Below are 21159 nucleotides of genomic sequence, written 5' to 3'. Positions count from 1 at the left end.
CAAGAATCATCAGCTTTACAAAGATCACTGCATCATTTGAAAACTAAAAGCTATCCCATCACTTCAAGTTCATTCGAGTCTCCTAGAATCGGTTTTGTTGTCTTTTTGTCATTTCTTTAATGACAAGTACTTAGAAGAAAAAATAAGTTATATTTGAAAAATTATATTAGAATAAATAAATTTTATTTTAAAAAATTAAATAATCAATTTCTAAGTAGTTTATATCAAAATTAAAATTAATAACTCAAATCAACATAGGTGTATTCTAGAGCAAATTCAATGAGTTTAACTAAACCTCCCCTTGCTTTCTGTTTGATCTATTAGTACATATACGAAAAAAATCAGACTCAACTTTAGTAAATGATATAAAGGCAAACACATGATCTATTTAATTTTTTAGTAAAATTGAATAAACAATTATTATAATAAATACTAATATCTAAACTCATGATTAATAGTACTATATATTCCAATAGTCTCTGCACATATATCCTCTTTACTTTCTTTATTTTGGACGAAGTAATTACGATTAGTTACTCGAGTAAAGTTTAGAACAGAGTTCTTATACATAAGCAGATACAGACACAAAATGGCATCTCCTTCTTAGAAGGGCAATAAGATAGACAAGCTGTTCCAAGCAAATTAATTCCTTATCATTAAAAAAAATAAAAAATAAATAAAAAAATCAACTCGTTCACACAACAAGTTTTGTAACTTGTAGGCTACCTCTGCGTCTTCTTCTTCTTTCAACAACACCTAATCATGTTTATATATACTACTCTTTTCAACCCATTTTTCCAGTACTGAAGAAGAAAGAGCCATAAATCATTGGTCCCTATTATTAAGTCTAAATATTATTGACATATATCAATGGCTTCTCCTTTCTTCTTCTTCTCTTCCTTGTTTTCTTCTTTCTTTCTCTTATGTTTTAAACTATGTGTAGCACAGTCAGTGCCAGCGGCTTACATGTTTGGTGACTCGCTTATAGACGTTGGCAATAACAACCATTTTGGTACAATTATTAAAGCTAATTTTCCTTACAATGGTGTTGATTATCCTGGTGGAAAACCTACTGGAAGATTTTGCAATGGGAAAAACTCTGCCGATTTTCTAGGTAAGCAAATACTCATCTATGTTAATATGATCAGTACGAGTGTTAATTTCACATATAGTCACACCATAATTGTAAAATGGTGCTATTAGACACAATTCAGTCTTGTAAGTGGATTTTGAGACTTAAGAGTACTTTAGACTGATCGATATTTTAAGGTTTTACTTCATGCCTCAAATTGAAATTCACCTTCTATTATTTTCGAGCTTCGCCATCATTTATAATTGTCCATCTTTCTCTTCTGTCGTGGTTTCAAGCAAAATAACAAGAATTATATACGTATTTCCGGTTAATTTGAAGCTTCTCCTGTCCCTTCAAATATTTGAAGGAATTAAGCAATAGCACCTAACTCGTATTTCCATCTCGTCCATGATTGTTTGGTGAAAGGAAAATACGTGCACTTAATGTTGATTTTACTTGATAGTAGTTTTTTTATTTTATTTTATACAAACATACATTTTTGTGCTACCACGCATTCTACTGTATGTTGATATATATATATTTTTTAATTGTAAAATGGCACTGTCACTAGTGGGGTACTGTAATTAGTGCATGGAAAGCAAACTCTTCGAAGGCTTAGTTTTTTACAGGGTAATTTTTATTTCTTAAATTCTGTGCTAATTAAATACCTTCATATAAAATAAAACGAAAGTAGTATAAAATAAAACCTTAATAGATTATTCTTTTTTGGAAATGGGGGGTTAATTGCTTCTTGTATACAAACACAACTGCGGCCACTATCAACTTGATGGTGAAGGATCGATGCGTTTTGGGTGATGGAGCAAACTTTATCTTTTTCTTTATTTTGTCATAAAATATCTCTTCTTTTATCCCTTTTCTTGCTTGACATCCACTATTGTATTGTTTTATGCATGTGGAATTATGGATGCAAACTTTGAAATATGACATTACTTTTTCCTTTAAAACATAACGTAACTAAAAATTCTCTTTCTAAAAAAAATTGTTTGGCAGCTGAGAAATTAGGAGTACCAACGCCTCCTCCATACTTGGCCGACAAGAACAATGTGTTCGCCAATGGTGTAAGCTTTGCCTCTGGTGGAGCTGGAATTTTTAATGGCACCAACGATAACCTTCTTGTAAGTTAATTCACGTTTTTTGAATTCCTTTTTTTTTTCTCTCCTTTAAACGCAATATCCCTGAGTGCCTCTACTACCATTAAAGTTTATGAATTTTATAGCTATTTCAAATTAATATACAATATTAATTGGCTTCACAATCAATTATTTATAGATATTTAGTAGATTTCTTTATACATATTTCATATAGGGTCTGAGCAAAAACTACTAGGTTCACATGAATCCGTAGAAAACATGAGAAATCCGCTTGACTAGCATATGCTAATTACAAATACTAAAATTAGAAATCATTGTGTTATGAATTTGAATTTAAGTAACCTCCCAATGTTTATATTACAATTGGTCATTTCTTGTTTTACCCTATTGTTTTATAGAGGAAGTACATGAAAATAAAAAGTTATTGGGCCTCACACCTAGGCTCAAAAGGTCGATGAAATGAACTAGAAGTCAAAATGGCACGGGTTAGTCAGTTTTCAGACTGATAATTAAAAAATAGCTAGTATTTATAAAGTCATTGAAAAATAGCTACTATTTTGATGTAACACGGAAAGTTCCAGCATATTATACTGGAGATTGGAGCACATGTGTATGAACTTCCAACATATTAGCACACGGAAAATTCCAGCTTAATATACTGGAGATTGGAGCATATGTGTATGAACTTCCAGTATATTATGTTGGAACTCCAACACATTATGGAATTTAAGCATGTTATGCTGGAAGTTCACATGTAAAAAATTCGAACTCCAGCATATTATACTGGAATATTTTCGGATTTTGAACAGTGTTTTTATTCAGATTTATCTTTTACATAAAAAGTGGCTAAATTTTAATTATTTTTGAAACTGTCGCTATTTTTCAATTACCACATATAAATCTGGTTATTTTTGAATTTCTCCCTTAATAGAAAAGATACTTGGGCCGCATTATACAGCACTCCATTAGCCCATTATGTCTGACTCGCACACGATGAATTACAAACTGTAAAACAAATCTGAATGAAAACAAAAAATAAAAAATGCGGTGAACGTGGATCGAACACGTGACCTTCAGATCTTCAGTCTGACGCTCTCCCAACTGAGCTATCCCCGCTCGATGATAAGCATCTTCTGTTTAAAATTTTTAATTCAATGAATTAATGTCTGAAATTAGTCAATTCGATGATAACATTCATATTAACAATTATTTTCTTTATTTGCAGAGTAAAGCACTTCATATGTCACAACAAGTGCAGTTTTTCTCCATTGTTCAACAAAGATTGGTGAATCAATTAGGATCTGATGCTGCACATAAGCAACTGTCAAAGTCTGTTTTTGCTATTGTAATTGGAAGTAATGATATGATTAATTATTTCAAATCCGATTCAAAACTCCCTAAGACTACAGCACCCCAGCAATTCGTCGATCAAATGGTTTCCTCTGTACAGGGCCAGCTCAAGGTACACTTTCTACCACCAATTTCCAAGTTGCATTTTAAATTTGATAAACCTTTACTCACACAGCGTTTACCCAAAATCATTGAAATATGCAAGATATATAACACACATTTGTCACTTAGTTATAATTAACTGATATGTTCATTAATTTTTTTAGTTTAGTGGAAACACTGAGTGTCCATATTTTGTTTTATTTTGGATTCAGCAATTGTATGGTCTAGGTGCACGAAAATTTGTGATTGTTGGGGTAGGATCAGTTGGATGCATGCCATTGCTAAGATATCAAAGTGCCAATAAATCTGGTGAATGCTCCCAACAAGCTAATTACTGGACAAACAAATATAACCAAGGACTTCAGTCCGTGCTACAAGGGTTGCAGTCTGAACTGAAGGATTTCAATTACTCATATTTAGACACATTCAATTTGTTGCTCAATGTCATCCAAAATCCAGCTACTTACGGTAATTCTGATTCCAATAATTGCAATAAGTAATTCTTATTGTCGTTAAGAGACTGAATCTAGAATTTTAAATGAAATACTACTGCACCTGTATATAGGTCATCCGAAATACAAAACATGAGAGATTTTTGTTGTCATTTTCTTCTATTCAAACTGTAACTGATTATTTTGTATCGTTTGCTCGGCATCCTAGATTATTCAGTATTGATTTGGTTGAGATGATATATATACTTTTCAGGTTTTAGTGAAGTGAAAGCTGCTTGTTGTGGACTGGGAAGACTAAATGCTAATCTCCCTTGCACCCCAATTTCCACGTTCTGTTCCAATAGAAGTGGCCATGTTTTTTGGGATAGATATCATCCAACTGAAGCAGCTGATCGCATAATTATTGACTCAGCTTTTGATGGCAAACAATATATCTTTCCAATGAACGTCAAGCAACTGATTGCCTTGTAGTTTACAGATGGAAAGTCCTCAAATTTGCAATCAATTTCATTCCACAGAAACAAAAAACCAAGTCATCTATACAGGATTTTTCTCATATATGCCATTATTGTATTACACTTTGTTGTAATTTCTTGCAACTATCTAAAGAAAAAGCTTTACATTATTATATTTTTGAGCGACAAATAGAGTATGAGGAGGTTAGTGAGTACTCATACCTTATCCCTACCCGAGGGAGTAGCTGTTGGCCCTAGCGCGAATAACTATTTTAATGGATGGTCCCTTCACACATAATCATAGGTTTCGGATTCGAACCTTGAAAATATTTTTGTTTTGTTTTGGTAGGGACAGTTATATGCACTACATGGTGCAAACTTGAATTAGTCGGGCAGTGGATCCACGATATGAGATGGCTAAATTAAAAAAAGAAATATTTGTTGGCGATAATCAGTTCCGTCATATCTGGCCTAGAAGAACAATTTGTTCCTGAAAGGTGTAGGCTTTGCCTCTGATGGAGCTCATTAATGCCACCAATAATGATCTTCTTGTAAGACATCTTACATATATAGTTTAACTTGGCTTTTTTAATTTGCGAATTATATGTTCAGGCGATTAAACTACCATCAGCCAATCTGAATATAGTGCCATGAGATCGTAACTCGTTTGATATTCCCTTATTAACTAACTCACAAGAAGTATTGAAATGAATAAATAAAAATTCTTGTACCTCACACTTAAAAAGGAAGAAAAATTGGTTTCAAAAAAAATTCTTGAGCTGTGTTGGGTCATAGCGCATTAGACCATTATGTTGGGAACTTTACATAACTGTCACAATTTAAAAGAAATATAACAAATTCGTAGCATGAAATCCAATATTACAGATGTAGCAGAAAAATATTTATATTTGTAGCACACAATTCCATTAAAATAGGAATATTAATTATTAATCTCTAAACATAAGCAATTTAGAAAGTCAATAATTCTTTGTACCAAAATCATGTCTTTTTTTCTCTTTATCTATTAGCTTTCCTTCTTCTTCTTTTTTTCATCTTTTTAATTTTATTTTCTGCCGAAGCCAATATATTTTCTAAATTTGTTCCATTCGTTTTCTTTTTAATTATCTTTCTTAAATTTTTCTCTTCCTTCTTTCTTCCTTTCTTAATATAAAGATCTTATTTTGATAATAATATACGTTAATCTTCCCTTCTTAACATAAAGATCTTACTTCGATAATAATATACGTTAATATATACAAAACGTATATAAAAAATATATATATTGAATTAACACATATAAAATATACAAAAATATATACATAAAAAATACATCTTCAATTAAAATGACACTTAGACATGTGAAATATACATAAAAAATATATCTTAAATTTAAAAACATATATATAAAAAAAATACATCCTGAATTAAAATGGCACTTGACATATAAAATATATTTGAAATATACATTAAAAATATATCTTAAAATAAGATGACACTTCACAAATAAATATACAAAAATTATATACATAAAAATACATTTTGAATTAAAGTGATACTTGATATACAAAGTATAAAATACGTATAAATCAATACATCTTGAATTTAGGTGGCATTCACATATGCATCGGATTTTAAAAAATGGAGTGAAGAAGATGAATGTTGGGCTTAATTTTTGTAATACGCTAATAATGAAAAAAAAGTGCTCTTTACGGAATAAACAATAAATGATGTTATTTTTTTAAATAATAGTTAAAAAAGAATCAAGTGTGTAAAAAACTTCATTATATATATATATATTATGTTTGCTTCACAAATGATATGGATCGTGAATCCATATGCTGGGCAGCATTGGACCAGACTACATCAGCCCATTATGTGTGCTTCACACTGTCACAGAAGATGAACTGAGTGCTGAGGTCTATAAAACCGAAATAACATTGTAAAAGTTAAAAACGTATGCGGTGAACGTGGATCGAACACGTGACCTTCAGATCTTCAGTCTGACGCTCTCCCAACTGAGCTATCCCCGCTTGTTATTTTGAAATCAAATATTTTCTACTTATTCAATAATCTGTAGAACCCCCATGACACGTCTTACCTTTGTTTGACCTTTTCTCAAAATCTAAAGAATTAATACTCCCTCCGTTCCAATTTATGTAAATCTGTTTGACGGGTACGAAGTTTAAGAAAAAATGAAGACTTGGAATTTGTAATCCTAAACAAGTCAAAATGGGCCCAGAGTATTTGTGTGGTTATAAAAGCTTCTCATTAATGGTAGAATTATAAGTTTAAGCAAAATTGTTTCCAAATTTAGAAATGGGTCATTCTTTTTGGAACGGACCAAAAAGAAAATAGGTTCACATAAATTGGAACGGAGGTAGTAGATGAATTGACTTCTGTCTTAGACGTACAAAATGAGATAGCACGACACGCGACAGCCTAGAAATCACACGAAAACATTCAGTTAAATATGACAAACATCCATATGAATATGCGATTAAGTTGCTGATTTCTTGTTCCTAAGCTATTCAATAAGTGACCCACAATTGATGTTTACACAAGACCAATAAATACATGATATGTGTTTATATATAAACTTATTGTAACGACCCGACCGGTCGTTTTGCTTTCTAGATCTCCATTCTCCTAATTGAGACTCTCCGTATGTGCTTTTACTATTTTATAACTTACGGGGATGGTTGATTTAGGTTTGGAAGGGTTCAGATTGAAATTGGAACACTTAGTTCCTTATTAGTGGCCTAAGATAGTCAAGTTTGACTTGAGTCAACACTTTTAGTAAACAACCTCGAAACATGGATTTGATGGTTCCAATAGGTCCGTATGATAATTTTGGACTTGGCGTGTGTTCGGATCGGGTTTCGGGTGATCCGGGAGCGTTTCGGCGCTTAATGTTGAAAGTTGGCTCATTGAAGGTTTTCTAATTCTTTAAATTTGGTTTGGAGTAGACTTTGGTGTTATCGAGGTTCGTTTGGGATTCTAAGCCTGTAAATAGGTCCGTATGGTAATTTATCACTCGTACGCATGCAAAATTTGGTGTCAATCCGAGTTGTCTAAGTATGATTCGACAAATTCAGAGTAAGTTGAAAAGCTTGAAGTTCATAAGTTGATTCAATTGGGTTTTGGGGTGTGATTCTTGGTTTGGATGTTGTTTTACGTGTTTCGAGGGTTCGAGCAGGTCCGAATTATGTTTATAACTCATTGGTGCAGTTGGACGGGGTCCCGGATAGCTCGGGTGTGTTTTGGACCGCTCAGAGCTAAGTTCAAAACTGCTGATATGCTGGTTCTAGTTTCCTTCTTTACGGACGCGGAGGTGGTGTCGCGTTCTCATAGAAGGAATTGGGGGGCTTGGCAATTTACCCTACGTGTTCGCGATCAACATGTAGCGTTCGTGAAGCTTCAGGACCTGTGGCCTTCGCGATGGCCATGTCACGTTCGCGTAGAAGGATTAGGGAGGGGGGGGGGGAGGGGTTAGTGGGTCATTGCCCTTTGCGTTCGCGAAGGGCAGGTCATGTTCGCGATGCTTGGGCTGGTCTAGCCTTCGCGATCGCGTGGAACCAGTCGCGTTCGCGGTGAAGGTTTTCAGGGTCTGGGCAGGCTTTGCCTTAGCGATCGCGAGGCCCTTTTCGCGATCGTGAAGAAGGGTCGACTGGGTAGAATCTTAATTTAAAGTCGGGACTTAGGCTTATTTCTCTCATTTCTCATTGTGTTGGCCAAATTTAGAGCTTCTTGGAGAAGGATTTTTATTAAGCATTATAAGGTGAGTGATTTTTACCTAATGTAAGTTAAATACATAGATTATGAGTAGATTTTAACATGTAAAATGTGAAATTTTTTGGAGTTTGTTGAAAACCTAGGTTTTGATAAAAATGAGATTAGACCACGAAAATAATTATGAAATTGGGTAGAAATTATATATTAGTGTTCGTAAGGTTATGAGTAACATTTATTTACGAAAATTTTCGGAATCCGGGCATGTGAGTCTCGGGGTGAATTTTAGGAACCTTTCACAATGGGTCGGGTGATTACTCTAATAGTTAAATTATGAACTTTTGAGCAAATATTGATTAGTTTGTATAACCTTTGGCTAGTTTCGGATTGCTCGGCACCGACATAAGGCTTTTAGTATAATTTGTGGATCGCAAAGTGGACTTAAAAATGAGGTAAATCTCTTGCATAACCTTGTAATAGAGAATTAACCCCATAGGTGTTAAAATTATTATTTGCTACTAATTGTGGGTGCTAAGTATGTACGAAGTGACGAGAGTACGTACGTAGCTAAATTTCATGTTATGTCCGGGTAGACATATGACTTTATTATGCAATTACTTGCACTATTTGAATTCAATTTGATAGTTTAATTTTTTGTATTAATAAGTAAAATTTGATTAAAGATTATGCTAAATCGAGCGTCATTACTTAGTGATTTGGCGGAATATTTAATTATCGACGGATATTTATATTATTTTATGGGTTTACCTTGGAGTTGTAAACACTTCATTCGTAGCTAGAAGAGTTTCTCTTTTCCTGTGGATCGGGCTGGACGCTTTGACAATATTAATATGTAATGTGATGCATCCATGGATCGGGCAGTACAACCTCGGTAGTGTATGTACACGATTATTATGGATCGGGCCGTACGACCTCGGCATAACTTGTGCTTGTTGTCTCTAGGAGTCTGATTACTCTTGATATATCCTTCATGACTTGAGAAATTGTAATTACTTGCGGGCCCTTACTTATTGAGATTAGCATGTGATATTTTAGGGACTTTTTAACTTGTTATTTTGTTAAAGAAACACTTATTTATTACCTCTTATTCCATTATCATTATTGCATTTCATGCCTGTTTATAACTCTAGCACTTTATGTATATTGACCACTAGTAAATGTCGATGTCGACCCCTCGTCACTACTTCTTCGAGGTTAGACTAGATACTTACTGGGTACACGTTATTTACGTACTCACGCTACACTTCTGCACAAATTGTGTAGGTTCTGAGGCAGGTACATCTGGTGTTCGTCCATGCGCGCATCCGCATTACTCGAAGGCCTAGTGGTGAGCTGCTTTTCATGCTCCGTTTTGCAGCACCCAGAGCCTTCTCTTATTATATTTACTATTTCTGTCTATTCTATATCAGACAATAGTTTTAGGGAGTTCTGTATATTCTCTTAGATGCTTGTGCACTTATGACACCGGATTTTAAAAAATTCTAGTAGATATTTATGGTTTTGATTATTATTTGTCACGACCCAAAAATCCCACCACAAGCATTGTGATGACACTTAGTCTCTAAGACTAGATAAGTCGACTATAACAACAATTCAAGCCATTTACTGAACATTTTGTTCTTAATCAGTGTTACGGAGACCGCTTATGGAGTGATGGAATCCCTTTAAAATAGGGTGCTACGATAAACCTTAATTTAGCCGGTGTTTTCGTGAAAATACCTAGGGTCTGTTTGGAAAGCTATCCGATAATTGAAATTGGTGTAATTACTAGAGTAGTAATTATACAGCCTAGTAATTACGATGACCTATTTATTTGGCATAACATAATTACATTGTAATTACAAGCGTACTGTTTGGTTGCGCAAGTGTAATTACACAATTAGATTAAATTTTAAATGAAGAAATTATCGAAACTTAAAAGTTAATATAATAAATATTTGCATATAAATAATTTTTTATAATTATAAATGATATTAGATTTGGTATTTAAGATGCATATTGTTTCTTGAATATACACTAATTAGTAATCATATATTTATAACTAATATTATAAAAATAATTGATATATATTTTTCAAATTAATAATATTTAGTATAATTAATTATAAAAACTGAAAACATACATTTTGTAAGAACATCATGGAATGCATGTTTGATAAAATAAATTAATATTTATAAATATAATTTCATAACATTATAAAATTATTTGACAAAACTAATCTATTAATTCTAACTAAAAAATAAATAATATGCAATGTGAAATAACAAGCCAATACTACTAAAACAAGTAAAGTAGAACCATAATATAATACAATTTCAAAATCCAAAAAAAAAAAAAAACATATGTCAAATTCCAACATAATAAAAATAAGTTCCAATACAACTTAAGATTAAAAAATATAATAAGTTTATAACCTCATTCAATAATTAAATTTTACTTTAATGACATTACTCATTATATGCCAAGTTTGTTAATGACTCATTATTTATAATATTAGGAGGTGTAGTTTGAAAAATTATAATAATAACATAGTTACACTAAATGAAGAAAATAAAATATACGAGCAATTACATAGAATCATGAGAAGTAAAGGTAAATAAAATAATGTACAAAGAAAATATATTTTAAAATTTAAAAGTAAAAATAAATTTAAAAAAATTAAAATAAAATAAATTGAAATAAAAAGTTATAAATAAAATAAATAAAAATAAAAATAAAAAGGAAAGAAATTAAAATGTAACCTTATAATTACACAGTGCAATTACCATCAATTCTCCTCTCGCCTTGAGAATTGGAGAGTATAATTACACCTATCTAAGTACACCCAATTCCATGCTGGCTAAGTACTTAGACAAACATGTCAAATAATATAATTACACCCAAATTCAATTCCTAGGTGGCTTTCCAAACATGCTCGTAATTGTTTTTGGGTATGTACATCTTAAGCAATTGGATTTGCCAATTACGTTCACTTTGGTTAAACTATAAAGAAATAAAAGTACATATATTTTAGGGAAAATGACCAAATATATTTTCTTACTTTTGGATATTGTCTATATTTAATCTCTGTTATATTATCCGACCAAATTTATCCCTATCGTTATACTATTCGGCCAAATTTACACCTATCATCAACAAGCTTAATTGTAAAAATTATCGCTCAGTCCGTCAGGCGACTCAGAATCTCTCAAATCATTTTAATTAAGTCACTTATTCTTCTTCTTAATCAACTATTTTTGAAATAATTGACATTTACCTGCTTTCTTAATTGAAAAAAATAAAAGAAAGAAATATTAAAAATAATACAACGGTTAGTAAATAAAGTATAGTAAATTGAAGAATCTAAATTAGGTAGCTTGTCTAAATTCCGAAAGTATTTACAACATCCCAACTTTAATGAATTCGTTGCACCAAATGTATAGAGACTTTACAAGTATTAGTGATAGAAGTTGAAGTTCCTTGGAGATTTTACGTTGTCGAATTCAACTTCGCTGTAATCAAATGCCGACGCATTGTGCACTCTTAAGTTAGTCGATCGAAATCTATACTAACCAAACAATAACAAAATATATTTGAATATATCTATACATACATGATGATTAGCTGCATATAATACACAATAAATAGACCCACTGAATTCTATGGTGTGTATATAGTTGAAAAATAAATAAAATTTTAAACCAATTCTAAACCCATTATCACAAAAAGAGAAGTGGGTACATTGGTAATTAAAATATTCATGAATAATTTGAATAGTCTAATACCTTTACCATTCACATTAATAGTAATTTATGAAAATAGTGCAGCAAGAAGAACAACAATGAATTTAAATAAAAGGAAATTGTGAGATTTTAGATTATTCAACAAATCAAGGGGTAATTTTTAAAAGTTTGCTGATGGTAGAGGTAAATTTGACCGAAAAGTATAACGGTATGGATAAATTTGACCAAATAGTATAGTAAATATTAAATATAGACAATATCCGAAAGTAGATTAGTATATTTGGCTTCCCTATATTTTATCGCATATATAGTCTGAGCCTTGCTTTTTCAGGAAAATTAATACTACTTACTAATATTTCGATATTCCCATGATTTCATCTTACATTTGTTTTTTGTTCTGACACAGGATTGCGTTGCCACTAATGGAGATTTAATTATTCTTTTGACTTATTTATGAATATTTATCATTGCTAATAATAATGGCATTAAACACCTTCCAGATTTATCTACAGCTTTAGCTCCTTAAATAAACATAAACATCTTATTGTCCACATCATTTGGAGTCAAACAAGAATGGCTGCCTTCTCTTCTGACAAGACTAAGCTGCTATGTTCATTTGGTTTAATTGCACTTGTCTTGCTTTTGCAATTGAATATGTCAAGATCACAAAAGGTCACGGCCATGTATGTGTTTGGTGACTCTCAAGTAGATGTGGGGAACAACGATTATTTTCAGACCATCTTCAGGGCTAATTTTCCTTTCAATGGCATTGATTACCCTGGTGGCAAACCAACTGGAAGATTCAGTAATGGGAAAAATGCTGCTGATTTTCTTGGTAAATAATTCTATCTTTAGGCCTTAATTAATTTGGTGATTTGAATTTCTTCCAAATATATTTTGACGTCAAAAAACAAAAAGCATTTATTACCTTTTTCAATTTTATCCTTACTGCTCTAATTAATACAATGTTATTTAAACGTTAGATATATATATAAAGAGTTCTTATGATTAAACTATCCAATAATATAAATGGAAAGCAGGGATAGTTTCAAAGACCTCTCCTCACATTTTCCTTTATCATACCGACCTCACTCGTGATTTATTTCACTATTAGAAATTCGGCAAAAATCGTTCAAAAAAATCGACCAAAGTAGGTTGGTAATGGCCAATAACCGTCCAAAACGCGACCATTAACATGTGGCCAGTATTTTGAAGGTCGAAAAGGCATACCGACCAAAGTTGGTCAAAAATTACCGACCAACTTTGGTTGGTCAATTAAAATAATAAAAAAAATTGCCGAGAAAATCGATAATTTTTTCCGACCAAAGTCGGTCGGTATTTTAATTATGTAATTAAAAAATGCACCCTCTGGGAATCGACCGGGGTCTGTACTGTGGCAGGATACTATTCTACCACTAGACTATTGGTGCATTTTATTTTAAGATTGTCTTTTATTTCATTTATACTTTTTAATTGTATTTTCGCACGAAAATAACCGACCAATATTGGTCGGTTTTATTAAAAAATAAAATTACCGACCGAATTTGGTCGGTTTTTAAAAATGACCGGCCGAATTAACCGACCGATTGCGATCGGTTTTTTAAATATTAATTTTAATTTATTTTAAATGAAAACCGACCGAAGTGGGCCGGTTTCGTAAAATAAAATTAAAAAATAAAATATTTTAAAAAATCGACCAACTTTGGTCGGTTTTTTGGCCAGTTTTTTGACCGATTAAAATTGGCCGGTAGACCGCGGTCGGTTTTTGCTGAATTATTAGTAGTGTTCTCTTATATTAATTTTGGTGTAATAATTCTTTTGACCTATTTATCATTGATATAAAATAATTATCCTTTTTATATCACTTTATAACCAAGAGAAATGTAATTAGTGTGATGGAGCGAAATGTGAAGTGATCGATGATTATCCCTTAGAAAGTAAAATAACTTTATTCACTTCACAACCTCTCTTCCAAAAATGTAGCTTTCAGTAACTTGTTGGCTTTTTATGTAACAGCTGAAAACGTTGGTTTACCAACACCTCCACCGTATCTATCGAACAAGGATGGCCTCTTTATGGAAGGTGTAAGCTTTGCCTCGGGAGGAGCTGGAATTTTAAACAGCACCAATGGAACTCCTTTTGTAAGAGCATATCTATATACGTGTCGTTTATGTTTTTGATAAACTTATTTAGAAAATTATTTAATAAAACTAATAATTATATACTACTTCCTCTGTTCCAATTTATGTGAATATGTTTGACTGGACACAGAGCTTAAGAAAAAATAAGACTATAAGTTTATAATACCTTTTTGTTTTTTAAAGTGACAAATATTCGGGAAGAAATACTTTTTACTAATGTGACATTATTTATTATTACTTGAAAGTTAAATATTTTTGCTTCAACTACGATTTTCAAAGTTCTTCTCAAATTATTATTTAATATATAAATTTTATTTTATAAAATTCTGTTTTATACTGAAAATTAGATATTTGACCCTCGATCGTATTCAGATCCACTCGTTATTTTCTTGATGGAGAAAGTACTACTTTGAAAGTTTATTGTCTTTGTTTTCTAAACCATTCATTAAGAGGAGTTGGTGTTTTATCTTTTTATAGTATAGTGAACCTGCAATCATGGGTGAAGTATATGTTGAATTCACCCTACGTATGTATTAGGTATATAGTAGCATCGTGTTTGCCTTTTCTAATGAGTTTTTTATTCTGTACTTTTCCTTTGTCATAGAATGGGACGATTCACCTCTCAAAACAGGTAGAGTACTTCTCCGAGTTGCAACAAAGGTTGATCCAAAAGATAGGATACAATGCAGCACAAATGCATTTGTCAAGTTCTCTATTTCCGATTGTTATCGGAAGCAATGACCTATTGAACTACTTCACATTCAAACTCCCTATGACCAAGCCACCACAAGAGTACATCGATTTAATGCTATCCACCTTTTTGACCCAGCTAAGGGTAAGTTCTAGCATCTCTAGCTTTTTTGTTTATGTCCAACTGTTTATTTATTTTTTTTTTTGTTTTTCATCCTGTCCTATGTCTGGTATTCACGGTAAGCTCTCAAGTACTAATATTAATTTGCATCATCTAAGGCCGATTAAAGAAGAAAACGCTCCTTATCATGAACCTTGGTAAAAAGATCTTACCCATCCTACCATAAGTCTTAATAGTATGTTGAAGATATTTAATTAAACAACAGAAAAAAGAATGATGTGATATAACCCCTTTTTCTTCTAATTTTTGGGTACAGGTTAATTATATATGTAACACAATTAACCATTCGAAGTAATATTAATTGGTTTCATTGCAGCAATTACAAGGTCTAGGTGCACGTAAATTTCTGATTTTTGGGTTAGCACCCGTAGGGTGCACTCCAGCGCAAAGACTTCTGAAAATTACTGAGGGTTATAAATGCAATGACGAGGCCAATTATTGGGCAACGATTTATAATCAAGGTCTACAATCGATGTTGAGAAAATTGAAGTCACAGCTGCAGGAGCATTTCAACTACACCTACTTGAACACCTACGATTTCTTGGTCAACCTCATCCAGAATCCAACAAAATACGGTATAATCACAAGTTCATTATTCATTCAGCCATTTTTCTAATATAAATTGATAGAATTATCGTTAATCAGTATATTTAGCATGTTATTAGGATATTATATATGTTATTTATTTTCAATATATCTACCCTCACTTATGATTGAAGATTATGAATAATTGCTAATTATTGTTATCTTCTGTTGATTTGATAATGCACCTACTCTAATATATTGTCACTGTATAAACTAAACCTTTTTAATCTGAAAAAAATTGCAAGATTTTCATATTTGTATATCATGCAATTACAAATATGATTTATTTTTCAGGTTTTCGTGAGGTTAAAGCAGCTTGTTGCGGGAAAGGGAGATTAAGTGCTGATGTTCCTTGCCTTCCTATTTCAATATATTGTCCCAACAGGAATGATCACGTTTTCTGGGATAGAGTTCATCCTACAGAGGCAGTAGCAAAGATTCTTATTAATACTCTTTTCAATAATACAAAACAGTATGTAACCTCAATGGATTTACCCAAATTAATTGCTTTGTGAAAGTAAGACTAGAATAGGTCAATCTACATAGTTATACAACATGGTACTTGCTTGGTGTAGCTTATCCAGAAAAACATATTAATAACATAAATAAGAATTATTCGTGGGAATGGATACATGATATCTGTATGCTATTATCTGATTGAATACAGTATGATAAAACCGCTTCAAGTACTTTCGATTACAACGAGGAAAGGGATAATGCAATCTCAATCGCAACAATAAGCTTACTCTACTATAGATTCTCGTACATAGTCGACTTCTTGATAATTCACCGTGGGAAGTAAAAGAATTAATTAATTATTGGAAGTACTCATATGTTATTATTGAAGGTGCTGATATGTCAATCAAAAGGCCCAGACGACAAATATGTGGACTCCTAGACGACTTTCATAACAAACGTGACTGTGAAAATCCATATTTCTATGTTGTTTCATATAATAGAAAAAATCTAAATTAATAAGACATTTTAATCGGTTTTAGTTAGTTATAAGTTATAACATTAAAGTTTGATCGAAGAAAATGTCTAATCTTCTAAAACCTCTAATCGAACTTATTTGCGAACAGAATGTGACCTGAAACACTCAGATTAGATGACCAAGATTAAGCCTGTATACGGGTAAAAACAGGTCTCACGGTACACTCTGGCCTCCAATAGGGTAAACCGAACTCGAGATATGATTGCGAAGGATCGAAATCGAAATAAAGGTCTCGTCGAGTCAGAATCCGGAGGCACGTTGTCTGCCTTCGAGAATATCGGGGTCATGATTCGAGATCGATCCAAATCCTGAAAGACTTTGGAAGACATTGTCGGGCAATCAAGCACGACCAACAGAAGGCCGTAATATCCGAAACCGGACGAATATCGCGACGTGGATCCCGACATATATCGATAAAGAACCAGCAATCAGTTAAACAGAAGATTTTTTTACCTTTTATAGAGTTGTACTTAGAGTACGATTCCCCAAAGTAATATATTATTATTTCCACTGTTATTGTTAGCGTTTTCTCTCGTTCATCAGAATTGTCCACTGTGAGCCCGGATCGAGGGCGAATGCTTTACCAAGGTTGGAATCATCCTCCTCGCGTGGTTTGAAATTATTGTATCTTTACTTGTCCATTCTAACTCAATTTATCGTTTTGTATCAAATTAATTCGCATATCCTTAAAACCACTTACAAATTTAATTGTTATCCGATTTTGAGGGTAAACAGTTTGGCGCCCACCGTGGGGCTAAGGATAATAGTGGCAATTTGATACAAATTTTCGTAACACACTATACTTCATACTTGTTCTTTGAAGTGTCTTTGATTTCAGTTCTAAGTTTAAAATGTCGAACTCCCAATATGTCCCTCTAAACACGGATGCTGAATCTGGCCACCATGGCGAGAACAACAATATGGTGCCCGGTAACGAGGTGCCCCATGCAAATCTCAACAGAATTTTGGCCGCGGACCTGATCGACGCCAACTCACATGTGGCCATTAACATGAATTTGCCCACCGATCCTGAGAATAGCGTCCTCGGGGGAGTCCAATCGGTATCCCAAAATACTCGTGATGGTGAAGGGGATGGAATTAATTTACGGGTGATTTTCTAAATGCTGCAGGCTCAGAAGGCAGCGATAGCCCAACTACAGAACCAAAGTCGCGCTCCCAGTAAAGTTGAGCCTGAACCGTCCCGAAAAAATACTCGCAGAAATGAACCAGCCGCAGATAGGCTAAATGAAGCTGAACCCGGGACCAACCCTGAGATAATAAAGATGCTTGAGAAATTGACAAAATGGGTAGAAACGGAAGAAAAGAAGATTGAAGCCAATGACAAGAAGGTGGAGACCTACAACTCCAGGGTCGACCAGATCCCCGGAGAACCTCCGATATTGAAAGGCCTAGACTCCAAAAAATTTGTTCAAAATCCTTTTCCTCCGAGCGCGGCTCCGAAGCCGATCCCGAAGAAGTTTTGCATGCATAAAATTCCTAAGTACAACGGAACAACTGATCCAAATAAACATGTGACCTCGTATACGTGCGCCATCAAGGGGAACGACTTGAAAGATGATGAGATCGAATATGTATTGCTGAAAAAGTTCGGAGAGATCTTGTCAAAAGGAGCTATGATATGGTATCACAACTTGCCCCCCCAATTCTATTGACTCATTTGCTATGCTTGCAGATGCTTTTGTAAAAGCGCACACCGGAGCCATCAATGTCGAGACCAGGAAGTCGGACCTTTTCAAGGTAAAGCAAAGAGATAACGAGATGCTTAGGAAGTTCGTGTCAAGGTTTCAAATGGAACGGATGGACCTGTCATCGGTGCCAGACGATTGGGCAGTTCAGGCCTTCACCTAAGGACTCAGTGATCGAAGCTCATTGGCTTCGCAGAAGTTAAAGCAAAATCTGGTATAATATCCGGCTGTAACTTTAGCCGATGTGCATAGCCGGTACCAATCAAAAATTAGGGTCGAAGATGATCAGCTTGGGGCCCCTTCCAGGTCTGTTTATCCTTTCCGAGCTAGTGACAGATCCAAAAGAGACATTGATCATGAACCAAGGTCAAGTAGAGATCGGTATCAATCGTACAACGGTGATTATATGGGTAACGGGTCTGGACAAAACCCTGTGATAAGTGAAAGAAGAAGCGATCGAGGTCAAAATAACTAGGGACTCATGAGCAAAAACGGTTTCGATAAGCCCATCTGGTCTAAGGAAGCACTGAGGTTATCGGAGTACAACTTCAACGTCGATGTTGTTGCTATCGTGTTTTCCATCGGACGCATCAAAGACATCAAGTGGCCTCGACCTATACAGTATGATCCAGCCCAAAGGCATACCAACTTAATATGTAAATATAGTGGCACTCACGGCCACAAAATAGAGGATTGCCGACAATTGAGAGAGGAAGTAGCCCGGTTATTCAACAACGGACATCTCAGGGAGTTCCTGAGCAATCAAGCAAAAAACCATTTCAGGAATAGAGATTCTAGCAAGCAGATCGAGCAGGAGGAGCCTCAGCACGTCATTAACATGATCATAGGTGGGGTCGATGTTCCCACAGGCCGATGTTGAAGCGCACCAAAGTATCCATCACGAGGGAAAAACGGACTCGAGATTATGTACTAGAAGGAGCCTTGTCTTTCAATGATGAGGACGCTGAAGGTATCGTACAGCCTCACAACAATACACTGATAATATCTATACTCATAAACAAATCTCAATTTAAGCGTGCGTTAATTAATCCAGGTAGCTCGGCTAATATCATTAGATCGAGGGCCGTGGAACAACTAGGTCTACATGACCAAATCGTGCCTGTAGTCAGGGTTCTGAACGGATTCAACATGGCATGTGAAACCACTAAAGGGGAGATAATATTATTGGTGAACACTGCCGGAACCATCTAGGAAACAAAGTTCTGCGTGATCAATGGAGACATGAGGTACAATGTTCTGTTCGGGAGACCATGGATTCACACTATGAGGGAAGTACCCTCGATGCTGCACCAGGTGCTGAAATTCCTGACGCCAAGAGGGATTAAAACAGTTTACAGAGAACAACCGGCCGCAAAGGAGATGTTCGCGGTCAACGATGTGATCCCGGTATCCGCACTTTTGACATCGAAAGGTCTAGGTCTGGTGGCCAGAGATGAAACCAAATAGCAATTACCTATACTTGCCTCGATCGAACCGGAGAAGTAGGGGATAGATGGGGGCAGTGACTAAGGAGTTCCCAGATCTTTCATAGTCCCCGATGATTCCGACTCCACCAAATCAACAGTCAAAGAACTGGAGCAAGTCATATTGATTGAACACCTGCCTGATTGTAAGGTACACCTGGACACAGGGCTAAGTCCCGAGCTCAGGAAAAAACTCATTCAATTCCTTATAGCTAACATAAATTGTTTCGCTTGGTCTCACCTCAATATGACAGGGATTACGCCGGAGATAATTACTCACAAGCTAAGCCTGGATCCGAAGTTCCATCCAGTTAAGAAGAAAAGGAGGCCTCGGTCTGAAGTCAAGCATGCATTTATCAAGGATGAGGTATCTAAACTCCATAAAATAGGGTCCATCCGGGAGGTTATGTACCCGGATTGGTTAGCAAACGTAGTAGTAGTCCCTAAAAAGGAGAATAAATTAAGAATGTGCATAGACTATAAAGACTTAAACAAGGCATGCCCCAAGGACTCTTTCCCTCTTCTAAACATCAATCGCATGATCGATGCCACAGCCGGCCACGAGATCCTCAGTTTTCTCGACGCCTACTCCTGGTACAACCAAATTCGGATGGACCCGGGTGACCAGGAAAGAATATCCTTCATCACTAAATACGGTACCTAATGCTATAACGTAATGCCATTCGGACTAAAAAATGCCGGTGTCACTTACCAATGCCTAGTAAATCGGATGTTCGAAGACCAAATAGGAAAATCAATGGAGGTTTACATTGACATATGTTGGTTAAGTCCTTGCGAGCAGAGGACCATTTGAAACATTTATAGGGAGCCTTCAACATATTGAAGAAATACAATATGGAGCTGAACCTGGAGAAATGCGCATTCAGAGATGGGTCCGGGAAATTCCTCGGATTCATAGTGTCCAACCGGGGAATTGAGATTAATCCTGATAAAATCAAGGCCATCAAGGACATCACCATTGTGGATAACGTCAAGGCCGTTCAAAGATTAACCGGACGCATAGCTATCCTAGGGCGATTCATATCGAGGTCCTCCAATAAAAGCCGTCGGTTCTTCTCACTATTGAAGAAGAAGAATAACTTCTCGTGGGCCCAGTAGTGTCAACAAGCCTTGGAGGAACTCAAGCGGTACCTTTCGAGCCCACCTTTGCTACATACTCCGAAGGCAGATGAACGGTTATACCTGTACTTGGCGGTATCTGAGGTAGCGGTAAGTAGAGTCCTGGTCCGGGAAGAGGAAGGTGCGTAATTTCCTATCTATTATATTAGCAGAACCCTATGCGAGGCCGAAACTAGGTATCCTCGTCTAGAAAAATTCTAGGAAGCTAAAACCATATTTTCAA

General features: G+C 34.7%; 2 protein-coding genes and 2 non-coding genes across 4 annotated transcripts; 2 read left to right on the top strand and 2 right to left on the bottom strand.

Annotated features, from left to right (window-relative positions):
* Positions 1-611: 611 nt before the first annotated feature.
* LOC107800261 (GDSL esterase/lipase At5g55050) lies at positions 612-4716 on the top strand. Its single transcript, XM_016623412.2, has 5 exons — positions 612-1114; positions 2084-2208; positions 3410-3646; positions 3849-4104; positions 4342-4716. The coding sequence occupies exons 1-5, from the start codon at positions 871-873 to the stop codon at positions 4557-4559; spliced, it is 1080 nt and encodes a 359-aa protein (XP_016478898.1). The 5' UTR covers positions 612-870; the 3' UTR covers positions 4560-4716.
* On the bottom strand, positions 3228-3300 carry TRNAF-GAA (transfer RNA phenylalanine (anticodon GAA)). Its single transcript has one exon. It is a non-coding gene; the product is annotated as a tRNA-Phe (tRNA).
* A 1784-nt stretch (positions 4717-6500) lies between the features above and the next one.
* On the bottom strand, positions 6501-6573 carry TRNAF-GAA (transfer RNA phenylalanine (anticodon GAA)). Its single transcript has one exon. It is a non-coding gene; the product is annotated as a tRNA-Phe (tRNA).
* A 5956-nt stretch (positions 6574-12529) lies between these two features.
* On the top strand, positions 12530-16166 carry LOC107800258 (GDSL esterase/lipase At5g55050-like). The gene is made up of 5 exons (XM_016623407.2): positions 12530-12850; positions 14032-14156; positions 14761-14991; positions 15344-15602; positions 15907-16166. The coding sequence occupies exons 1-5, from the start codon at positions 12589-12591 to the stop codon at positions 16125-16127; spliced, it is 1098 nt and encodes a 365-aa protein (XP_016478893.2). The 5' UTR covers positions 12530-12588; the 3' UTR covers positions 16128-16166.
* Positions 16167-21159: the final 4993 nt, after the last annotated feature.

Source organism: Nicotiana tabacum, chromosome 2 (genome assembly GCF_000715075.1).
Source record: "Nicotiana tabacum cultivar K326 chromosome 2, ASM71507v2, whole genome shotgun sequence".
NCBI classification, from domain to species: domain Eukaryota; kingdom Viridiplantae; phylum Streptophyta; class Magnoliopsida; order Solanales; family Solanaceae; genus Nicotiana; species Nicotiana tabacum.
Note: the sequence above shows the minus strand (reverse complement) of the source record. Positions and strands in the feature narration are given on the sequence as shown.